Genomic DNA, 11,260 nt, shown 5'->3' with positions numbered 1-11,260 from the left:
TGTCAGTAAAACCAGTAGTTTGCTGAGTGAATTACTTAAGGGAGGGAGGGATAGTTTAAAATATACAATTGTTAGAAGTTTTCCAGACTCATTTGTTTTAGCTGCTGTGAAGTCTTCTACTTGTTAAGTAAATTATGTAAATCTGCCTCACAGAATTACATTGCATGAACAGCCTTTTGAAATTTCTTTCTAATGTTAAGTATTGGAAGTTTCTTCACCTCACTGCCAGAGTTTGTTTGTTTCACCCACCAAGGAAGATAAGTGTTTGATGATGTTTACTTTCCTTCTTGGCCACAGCGGGATTGTGACTATTGATCCAGAAGACTATTGATTTCAGGAACTGATTGGAAAGATTGGCTCTGCCACTAACAGCCATGTAACCTTGGGTAAGTCACTCACACCTCAGTGAGCTTCCTTATTTATATGTTGGCACCATCATCCAGAGAATTCTGAGCAGAGGAAGCTGTTTGCTGCTGCCCATGAGTAACAGATTAATGTGTTGTTCCCCCTCTCCCTGTGGACGCTTTGTTCACCTTGAGGATGGAAAGGGAAACTGTTACTCTAGGGAAAGCATGGCTTTAAACTAGGATTGGCTTGGATCCCAGTTCTTAAAGCAGATACTGCTTCACATCTCTGAGCCTCAGATCTGGTACTCTACACCTCATCTCCAAAGAGGGACTGGATACTGGGTGTCATAGGAATATTACAGGAAGTGGATGCAGGCCCTCCTATGGGTTTGCAGCTCAAGGACAAATGCTCTTCAGCACTGTGTTTAGCATGGGTGTAAATTGCAACGAGGCTGAATACTTCTTGTTGTTAGTTAAGCTGTGTCTTAATTCTGGCTGCTAAGTCAATATATTATCTCAGGCAAGGTGCCAAGTAAGAAACTTTAGACTATGAGAGCCATATACTTTAATATTTATACTTTGGTTTTCTCTTAGTAGCTATTATTACATTGAGCTGAGAGGATTTTAAAGAAATTATAGCTGACCTTAGTAAGGTCTAAAGTAAAAGTAGCTTTTAGGTTACTTTTAAGAGACGGTTTGTAACTCCATGCTCTAAAAGTCTATCTAGCTTTACTCTCACATTTCACATCAGAAGGCTCTAAAACGGGTAGTAACTTGCCTAGGTCACACAGCTGAGGGCACTTCAGAGGAGGGAGGGACCTGACCGTTTTTTGGCTGAAACAACTCAGATAGATTAAATTTTAGAGACTCTGAAAGAGCACGGAATTCAGTAGCTATCACTTCTTGGGTTTGGGTGTGGGGTTTTTGTTTAATTTGCTTAGTTGGGGAAAAAAACAAATCCTTAGTCTGAAAGAGAATGTTCTTTATATCATCTTACTCTGTCTTTACATAGACCCAGAAAATTACAGCCTTTTCTCCAAGCCCACATGAATTTTTTTCACTCAGTTCTACTTGTAATCATACTGCTATAACTAAAAAGAACTAATTAGATACACAAATACACCAAATAGCAAATTACAAGAAAATAAAGACAACTGAACTTGTTCACTTTTCTTGGGAAAGACATTAATAATTACAAGCTTTTTCCTGTGGATTACTGTTGTCAGGAACAAATGTGAGAAACTCGGTGAGAAAGATCGTAGAACATCTCTGGTTTGGGAGAGCAGTTTATTAACTTGTTCTGACTTGATCTTTTGATCTAATATATCCAGTGCTTCCAAACAAAAAGCGCCAACTTGACCCAGCTTCTAGACTTGTGTCCCGTGAACCTTCACCTTGGGGAGCATGCCTATTCCTGCTTGTGGGAAGATGTTCATATTAGAGCAGGCTTCCTCATCTCACAACCTTTCTTGTCGCTCTTACTTGTATTAACAGTGGGGAAGTGAACAGCAACCTTCCCAAATCAGGGTAACTCAGGGAGGTTGTGTTTACAAAGGTAATATTAATATGGGTATTGGGCTTCTAGAGGGGTGATGGAGATAGTAGGAGCATCAGGAGAAGGGAAGTACCAACTCAAGAAATAGGTTTGTGAAGGGCAGCTGTCTGGGAAGAACTGGCCTTCTGTTAAGGAGCAACCAATCCAGGGTGATCTTTTAGTGGGGAACCAGAACATTGACCGTCCTGCTCTTTGTCACCTGTGTCCCTCTGATCCTCATGGCTCTCCATTGGCAGTACCCAGCCAGAGGACCAGGAAGCATAGTGATAAAATCAGTCCTTAGACAGAGAGTCCATAGAGAAGATGGTACGTGGACCCAGAGAGCCCATGTGGTGATGTCTGCCATGGCCCTAGATGCTAGGGACCAGTGGATATATGCCTCTGCCCAGAAGAGCCTTTTCGCAGGACTAGGCCATGCGCTCTTAGCCTTGCTGTTACCACACTGGTACCAGGAAAGCCGCTGCTTAGTGTCCCCAGCCTCTCAGTGTGCTTGTCGTTTCCTCCCTGTGAGTGGCTGAGTGGAGAATGCTCCTGGCCTCCCTTGTGCCTTGTGCCTTGCACAAGGTGATGTTTGGAGGAATTTCTATTTTGCAGGCGTTTGCAGTAGTGCATGAGCAGGCAGTCATGCCCACCTTCACTAGCAGTCCTGTTCTGCCTGTCAGCACCTTCCCCAGCCCCACCCACCTCCACGCCCATCGTCATTTCTTTGAGCTGTGTTTGCATTGGTCTCTTAAGTCCAAAGATGGTGTTCACATTAGCATGATCTGTGGTTTGGTTTGGGTCACTAGTATTGTATATTGACTCTTTTCACCTCTAATTCAAATGAACTTTAGCTCACCTGACATAAATAATGTATATATAAATATTTACATGTACTATGTTTATAATACACATGGGCTGCATAAATGGTCTAAGGAAAAGGTTGAAATTGAAGGATTGGCTCTACTGACCTCTTGTGTATTTTACTATGGCTACTTGTGACCTTTTATTTAACAGACTTTCCTTTTAATGAGTTTTTGCTTTTTTGTTGGTTTTGCCTGCAGACTTAAACTGGTTTTTTCAGGTGTCTGTTGATGCGTTTTATGTTGTCATATCGGTTTGATAGCTGCCTTACTGTACTTATCCCCAAACGTATGCAGCCTCTAAAATGAGATACTTACATAAACGTTCTGGGGAAATTGGAGCATCTGCTGCAAGTTGCCATTAGCTGTTAATGCCTGAGCACACACAGCTCTGAAAATGAGTGTTGTGTCAAATTCTTTTGTATTTGTCTTTTTCTTTAGCTAAGATGAACTCCTCCTCTTGACTTCACCTTCCTTTTAAGGAACACACTGAACTGTCTGGCCGTGGGGAACAGTTTGCACTTCTCTGTCTTCCTTCCATTGGATCACTGAGTAGAAGAAAGGAAGCAGGAGGACCCTCTGTAACACTAGGTGGAAGGTCTGCTAAGCAAACCTCAGCTGGCCTCCTCCAGGTCATCAGTTAGCCTGCATGGTTGCCACACACAGAGTAAGGGAGGCCTTGCTGTTACAGTGGTATAGAGGTGTATCTGGACAAGAAACTGAAAGAGTGTGTGAACTCTCTTACTCTTACTGTGTAACTAGTATATCCTTAACAGTTGAACTGACAACAAAATTCTCTCAGTTACGGCCCCACCAGGAAATCAGCAGTCACATGAAGAGCCACAGCTCCCTTTGGCAAAAACACTGGGTCTTGTTTTGTTTGGAGCTGGTCTGTGCATACACTTGCAAGAGTGCAGTCAGATGTCCATGTCAAGTATCTTCCTCTTGCTTTCCACCTAATCTTTTAAAGTGAGTTCTTGCTGAGCTTGGGGCTCAGTTTTCTGTAAAGGAGCTCAGCAGCCAAATCTCCAGGATCCACCTGGCTCCCTGTCCCATTGCTGGGCTTTACCATGTGTGCTGCTGTGCAGTGCCTAACCTTTACGTGAGTGCTGGGTGTGCAGACTCAGGCCCTCATGCATGCAGCACTTTATCCACTGAGCCATCTCTCCAGCCCCTAACTGGAATCATAAGACCGTAAGATGTTTCTAAGATCCACAGAAAGGGTTGGTTTGTTTGGTTGGTTTGGTTTGTTGTTGTTTTTGCCCCGAGAAAGAGAATTGTCCTCTACCAGTCTCTTCTGTAGCAACTAAAAGTTTGTTGTAAAAATCTGAAAAGGCTTGTTCTTTCTGAGGACAACAAAAAGACACAGATGTTCATAGAGAGGTTTTTAGAGCTGGGATGCCTGTTTTTATGGCTCTGGAATATTCCCTTCCATGAGGTGGTTGTTACAGACTGCCTGCCCGAAGAAGAAAAGCTGGTGTTAGCCAAGAATAAAACACTTGCATTTTTGCCTGACATGGACCTAGATAAAGAAAATGTGTGCTGGAAAGAGTGGGACATAAGAGGAAAGGCAACAGTGTGGCCAGAAACTGAAAGGGACAAGGCCAAGTGCAGGTGAGGAGTTCATAAGACCTGCCTGACGGATTGGGTGTGGTCCTGGCTAGGATGGAGCCTGCCCGAGGGTTGAGGTTTGATCCTTGCTGGGAGCTCAAGGGCCTCGTGCAAGTTTCAGTTGTGTGGGGAGAAGAGTGCAAAGCCTGTTATTGGAGTTTAAGAATGATGCCTAGATTTTGGTCTATAGCTTGTGGCGCTGAAAATCTAGTTGGCATTTATGGAATGTTGTGAGTAAGGTTCCAGAATGTACCTAAAATGTGGAAAAACAAAACTTGTTGCTGGAAAAGAGCCTAAACTTAAAAATGTGATCCAAGTCAACAAAATAATCTCACTTTAAGTCAAAGGAAATGTCTGAAGTGAAAGGGCTGCCAGGAAGCATAAAGAATATTCAGAAGCCTGGAGGGAGGATGCTTTCTTCGAAGGTTGTGATTACACACTTCCGTGCCTTGCTCCATTATCAAAACCTAAGATAACCCCTTACTGACCCTCTCTCTGGGGCTGACCCAGATCGTAGTGGCAGTGTTTTCCTTCTCTGACCCCATTCCCTGCTCAGGAGAGAGATGTGTATGGGAATGAGGAACAGTTGACCACTGATGTGACCTCTCAAAAGCCACAACATAGTTTGTGGTTTATCTGGTGGACCATAAACCAAAGGGAAGGAAAGGAGGAAGTGGATCATTGCCCTTCTTTAGTTTCATTTGCATAGTACTTCCCAAAATTCAGTGCCCTTTATAGTGGAACATGAATATATTTTCAGAATTTCAAAGTTTGAGCAGAAAAGTGTGATTTTTGTTATCTACAGTTAAAATCTGGCATAAGAAATAGTTTATCCAGAGTTGTATCAAATCATGTTGGCTTCACACACTGATGCTTGCCAGTAGCTTGAGGTGACCCGGCAGGTCCTGCGGATAGCTGTTTCTTTAAACAAAGAATCTATGTCTCCTTTAGTTCTAGAATCTAGAGAGGCTGGGCAGGGTAGGGATGCAGGATGAAGTGTTAAAGTCATTCCCAGAGAACAAGGTCTCCTTCACTTGTCTCCAGCAGATTGTATTTCAAAATGGAATTTTGAGCTGTTTAAGTCTATATTTGGGAACAATCAGGTGCCTTGATAGAGACCTCCCAACTCAGAAAATATTTCAACATTTCAGGCACCAGAGTTGACATTGGTTTTCTGCATTTATGTCTGTGATTACCCCATAACCCATGCTCTCTGCTGTGCGCTGTCCCCAGATATGGAAGAAAGCAGCAGCATTGCCATGTTGGTGTCAGAGATTGGAGAGCAGGAGTCTGTGTTAACTGCTGAAGGAGTCCTCAGTCCTTCCTCGGAAGTTGACGAACAAAGAAAAGCCAGAGCGGATCCATTGGTCCATGTTATCCAGAAGTTAAGCAAGATAGTAGGGCATGAAAAGTCACAAAAATGTCTTCTGATTGGGAAAAAGCGCCCACGTCCAAGTGTGATGCCGCAGTCTCTTGAAACCCCAGAGAACTGTGAGATTCCAGCTAAAGCAGCAGAGTCCCCTGCTGCTGAGGTTAGGAAAGCTCAGATGTCACAAGCAAATTCCACTCCAGACTCTCTTGCCTCAGCTGATGGAAAGGCTATGTCCTACCAGTGTAGCCTTTGTAAGTTCCTGTCATCATCCTTTTCTGTGTTGAAAGAGCACATCAAACAGCACGGGCAGCAGAACGATGTGATGCTAATGTGCTCAGAGTGCCACGTCACCTCCAGAAGCCAGGAGGAGCTCGAAGCTCATGTGGTGAATGAGCACGAAAACAGTGCCAACAGTCATGCCCAGTCTAGCTCCCATGTGGGAGCCATTGAAAGAAAGGGTGAGACGGTGGTAGACATCCCAGTGAGCATGGGCAGTCCACAGACCCATGCTGTCCAAAGTGCGGCTGTGGCCGAGGCAGGCAGGAGGAAGTGGTATGCCTATGAGCAGTATGGCATGTACCGGTGTTTGTTCTGCAGCTACACCTGCGGCCAGCAGCGGATGTTAAAGACACATGCTTGGAAACATGCAGGGGAAGTTAACTGCTCCTATCCAATCTTTGAGAATGAACACGAGCCCCTCGGCCTTCTGGCTTCCTCTGTGTCTGCTGCACCTGGTGGGGTCGATGCAGTTGTCATTGCTATTGGGGACAGTGAGCTAAGCATCCACAATGGGCCATCTGTACAAGTACAGATTTGCAGCTCTGAGCCACCCTCATCTTCATCTCCTTTAGACCAGAGCACAGAGGAGGGAGTACACCTAAGCCAGTCAGTCACCTTGGAGCCTAACGAGGAGGAAATGCTGGAGGTGATGTCTGATTCCGAGGAGAATCTGTTTGCTGATAGTTTGCTCTCATCGGCACAGAAAATCATTAGCAGTAGCCCAAATAAAAAAGGTCACGTGAATGTCATTGTGGAACGGTTGCCAAGTGCTGAGGAAACCCTCCCGCCAAAACATTTCCTCATGAATGCTGAAATGGAAGAGGGCAAGGACCTGAGTCCTGCTGAAGCCCAGACAGGGTGTGGAGGACCAGGAGATATCTACCATGCTGATAAGTGTACTGTTGACATTGGGGGGGTGATCATCGGCTGGAGCAGTGCAGAGAAGAAGGACACTGAGCTGAGCAAGGGCCTGGCTACTGATGAGAATGCGCCGCCAGGGCGGAGAAGGACAAATTCGGAGTCTCTCAGGCTGCACTCCTTAGCTGCAGAAGCCCTTGTCACCATGCCGATAAGAGCTGCTGAACTAACGAGAGCCAGCCTTGGGCATTATGGGGACATAAACCTTTTAGATCCAGACACTGGACAAAGGCAGGTCAGTGGGCCCTTGGCAGCATACTCCAAAAAAATCATGTCTCCTCTTAAGAACTCTTCAGATGGAGTAACAAGTTTTAACCAAAGCAATTCCACTGTGGTAGCGCTCCCAGAGGGAAGGCAGGAATTGTCAGACGGTCAAGTTAAGACAGGCATCAGTATGTCCCTTCTTACCGTAATAGAAAAACTGAGAGAAAGGACAGACCAAAATGCAACAGATGATGACATTTTGAAAGAGTTGCAGGACAATGCCCAGTGCCAGCCCAACAGTGATGGGAGTTTGTTGGGGTCCAGTGTGGTGGAGTACATCCCAGATGCTGAGCGGCCCTACCGATGCCGCCTGTGCCACTACTCGAGTGGCAACAGGGGCTACATCAAGCAGCACCTGCGTGTCCATCGACAGAGGCAGCCTTACCAGTGTCCTATCTGTGAGCACATAGCCGAGAACAGCAAAGACTTGGAAAGCCACATGATCAACCACTGTAAGACCAGAATACACCAGTGTAAGCAGTGCAAAGAGTCTTTCCATTACAAGGTGAGCGGTGGGCTCCAGGGTTGGCAGGGACTTGATGGCTGTAGCCCAGCCATCTCGTTTTCTCTCTCAGGTGAAAATGAGTTCCAGGGGAGCTTGGTAGTTTGCCCAGAGACACCCGACATTGAAATTAGGTCTGAAAAGTAAGTCTTAATAGTTGCTCTGCAGACCCTTCTCTGCCCACCTCCTTTGTAGCCTCAGCACCTGTCACTTTTGCATTTTCACATGTATGTATTTTTGGTGCTGGTTTTCGTTTATAAAGGAACGTGGACTAGACGGACAGGCACACAACTGACAAAGGATCAGCACAAAAATAATTACTTCCTGCAGTCACATCAGCTGCTACACAACCAGCAAAGGGTGATTTGTGTTGCCGCAGAAAAGATTCATGAGAGGCAACACAATAGAAATGAAGCCATTGTTTGCTCTTGTGGGACAGTTGGAGGGACTGTGCTGGGGGTCAGCCTTAGGACCTCACACCTGTCGGCAAGTGTGCTCCTGGCCCTGGTTTTGAGAGATTCTTGCCAAATGTCCCAAGCAGAATTTGAAGTCTTTTTCAGGCTTCCTCCTGTGTGCTGAGATTACAGGGCTGTGTCCCCACACATAGTCATTGATTGTACTTTCATGGGTATTCAAAATAGATGTTTATCTTACACATTGAGGCAGTGGCCAGTATAAAATATAAAGGGTACCTGTTCAAACCTGGGGTTGTTATATCTCCCTCAGTGTGACAAGTGTTGAAAATGAAGCTTTACTGGCCAAGTGGAGCATAAGACTGTTGCATAGATCACTTATGCTTGGTGTCCAGATGCTGATTTTTTTAAAAAGGAACAAAACCTCACATCTAGGTTTCATTGGCACTCAGATTACACTCAGGAAATTCCAAGGAGCACATCCAGAGAGGCCCCAGTAGCAAGTTCCAAAAGTACCCACAGTTTCCTTTGCTACCTCTGACCTCCCGATCTAGGGTGGCATTAGCTCCTTAACCTGTCTAGCTGCTTTCAGGCAAGTCACAAGGCCTGTGCTTGCTGGTTAAGCTTGTTTGCAGGTATGTCAGTTGTCCCCTAAATGTCTGCTCCTTCATCTCTTACTGCTCACCATGTGAGAACCAGGCCTGTTTAAGGCATGTTTACCTCAGAAACAGGGGCCTCCATTCAGAGAACATGAAAAGAGACTAGACTTTTTGATGAGATTGCAATCACCCAGTGTCTGTCTTTCTATGATTTCACAGATAAAACTTTAAGATACTAATTTTTAGTAGATTTAGCTTTAAGATACTAATTTTTTAAAAAGCAAACAATAAATTAAGGATTTGGCCGCAGTTGGGCAAATAGATGGGGTCCATGTCGTGATTGTTTTGGTGGGGGGGACACCCTGGAACCTAATTGGTAAAACATTCTAGGCCAAAGGTTCCAAAAGCAGTCAGCCCCTTACATAGCCTCTTGGTAAGCATGCAGTTGTATTTGCTGAAAGTAATGGGTTAATTTTCTTTCTTTATTTTATTTTATATTTTTTAGAGCCAACTAAGGAATCATGAGAGAGAGCAGCACTGCCTGCCCAACACCTTGTCAGTGTCTTCGAATGAGCCAAGAATTTCCCGTGATGCCGCTGGTGGAAAGTGTGTTCAGGAAGGTATCTGCATTTTCATTAGCGTCTATTAACTGTACATGATGGTGGCTTTCATCAGGACATTGTAAATGCATGTAGTGTGCTTTGATCGTGTTCACACACACGGTCATCCTCACTTGTGCCTGTTAAGTACAGGCTGCACTGACGAGCTTATGAGGTGAAAACGCCCTAGCTTGTGTTGGAACACTGTGCACATTCTCCTCTGGTTCATGCTGTGGGGGGAGTGAATCTTCCCTTTGTTCTAAGGGAGTTCCAAGAACTGACCAGAGTAAGTTATACCTAGTTCTGGGTCAGAAGTACTGAATTCAGTAAGGGCTCAGTTGTGACCAGGCAAGTAGATGTTATGGTTGAAATTTGCAGGGTCTGTAAGAGCCAGGCTCAGCAGAGACCCTTGGAAGGAATGGGCCAGCATGTGGGCGCGAGCGTGGAAAGCAAGCCTCCGCCCCTCTCCAGCACCAAATGGCCTTTGGAGGAGGCAAAGCTTTTGTAGATGGCAACCCCCACCTCAAACTTTAACTGAGGCTCCTGCTGTGATCTTATTCTTCTCCAAGTATGATTTCCAGACTTCATCTGCATTATTTAAACACACACAGGAAACTTTTATGTACTAGTTAGGTACTAGTCGGCCGAGTGTCTGGTAATAGGAATATTAGAATCAAAAGATTTAATTAGAGTTCCATGAAAAGGCGGGTGCCACATCCAGAAAATGAGGGATCGAGTGTAATAAGCTGTGCTTCCTGGCTTTGGTTCACGTAAATTGATATGCTTTAAATGTCTCCAGTGTGGTACATAGTGTTTATGGGAAATAAAACATATTGGGGTGACTTTCCTTTTTAGATTTCCTAAGAATTAAAGTTAGAAACAACTGCAGAGTAAAATGTTTTACTATAATGTCTCATTAAATTATACCCCAGAAAGCATAACTGATTCCAGAATGTTTCTGAAAGAACTGATTTTGACACCACTGTAGCACCAGAATCCCCTTGTCAAACAGATGCCATCCCTGTAAAACCATCCCGAACAAAAGGAGTTTACGACATGGCATCTGCTTCCGAGGTGGATGGCTGAGCGAAAACAGTTTTGTTTCCTTTCTACAGAATAGCCCTAAATGCCTCTTTTTATTTTAATTCATTATGTTTCCATATCCTTTCTAAAGGAGACATTAAGCATTAGACATGATTGGCCCGTAAATCCTAATGGGGGAATAAAGTGCATGCGACTCAGTAGCGCCACCTGCAGTTGACTCTGGTGCTGGGACCATTTTTTCCAGCAGCAGTGGAGAAAGCAAGGGCTTAAACCACCCAGTGTTGTTAGATTTAGTGTGTCATCATGAGCATGGCCACTCCAAAATCACAGTGTCCGCACCTTACTCTGCTCTGCACAGCTTTTCTATGTGATTTATATGCTCGCTCCTTGGGGTTGAAGATGTGTAGAGTTCAAAGTGCATACCATGATCATCTTGTTTTCATTTGGTTTAGGGGTCTCGTTCTCTTTGTTGTTACTGGAGGGTTTTTTTTGGTGCAGGGAGTATGTGCATGCCGAGTGAGCACTCTTCGACCAAGCTTCGTCCCAGCCCTTACCATGTTTTTAGTTTTGACCCCCACTTGGCTGTGTTTGCTGTTGTGTCATGGTAGTGTAGCAGGCATAGCCAGTGTGTTCCTGCACACTCACACCTGGATGGGCCCGTGATTAATTTGGCGTGGTTGTGATTCATGTTTTCTTAACAGTTCTCTTAACCATCTGTACTCTTATTAAACAAGCTGGGAGGCGCATGAGCGCACTCCGGTCTGTGCTATAGCTGTGGCACAGACACCATTCAGCGTGCTTCCAGAACACAGAACTAACTCGTTCAGGCAGAAGGCATGGCATGCCTGTCTTGAGCCGGGTCTCTTGGGAGTACAGGTGGTAGGAGGACAGTGAAGGGTGTCTGTGCCCTTGAGG

General features: G+C 45.0%; 1 protein-coding gene across 1 annotated transcript in view; it reads left to right on the top strand.

The window, feature by feature from the left end:
• The window catches only part of Znf507 (zinc finger protein 507), a 29,935-nt gene that overhangs the window by 1,128 nt on the left and 17,547 nt on the right, over positions 1-11,260 (top strand). The window contains exons 2-4 of the mRNA XM_021651519.2: positions 298-386; positions 5,589-7,693; positions 9,208-9,322. Coding sequence (XP_021507194.1) covers positions 5,591-7,693; positions 9,208-9,322 — 2,218 coding nt within the window. The 5' untranslated portion in view covers positions 298-386; positions 5,589-5,590. The remainder of the gene's footprint in view (positions 1-297; positions 387-5,588; positions 7,694-9,207; positions 9,323-11,260) is intronic.

The sequence above is a fragment of the Meriones unguiculatus genome, chromosome 14, assembly GCF_030254825.1.
Source record: "Meriones unguiculatus strain TT.TT164.6M chromosome 14, Bangor_MerUng_6.1, whole genome shotgun sequence".
Classification (NCBI taxonomy): Eukaryota; Metazoa; Chordata; class Mammalia; order Rodentia; family Muridae; genus Meriones; species Meriones unguiculatus.
The sequence above is the reverse complement of the archived record's forward strand: the minus strand, read 5'-3'. Positions and strand labels throughout refer to the sequence as shown.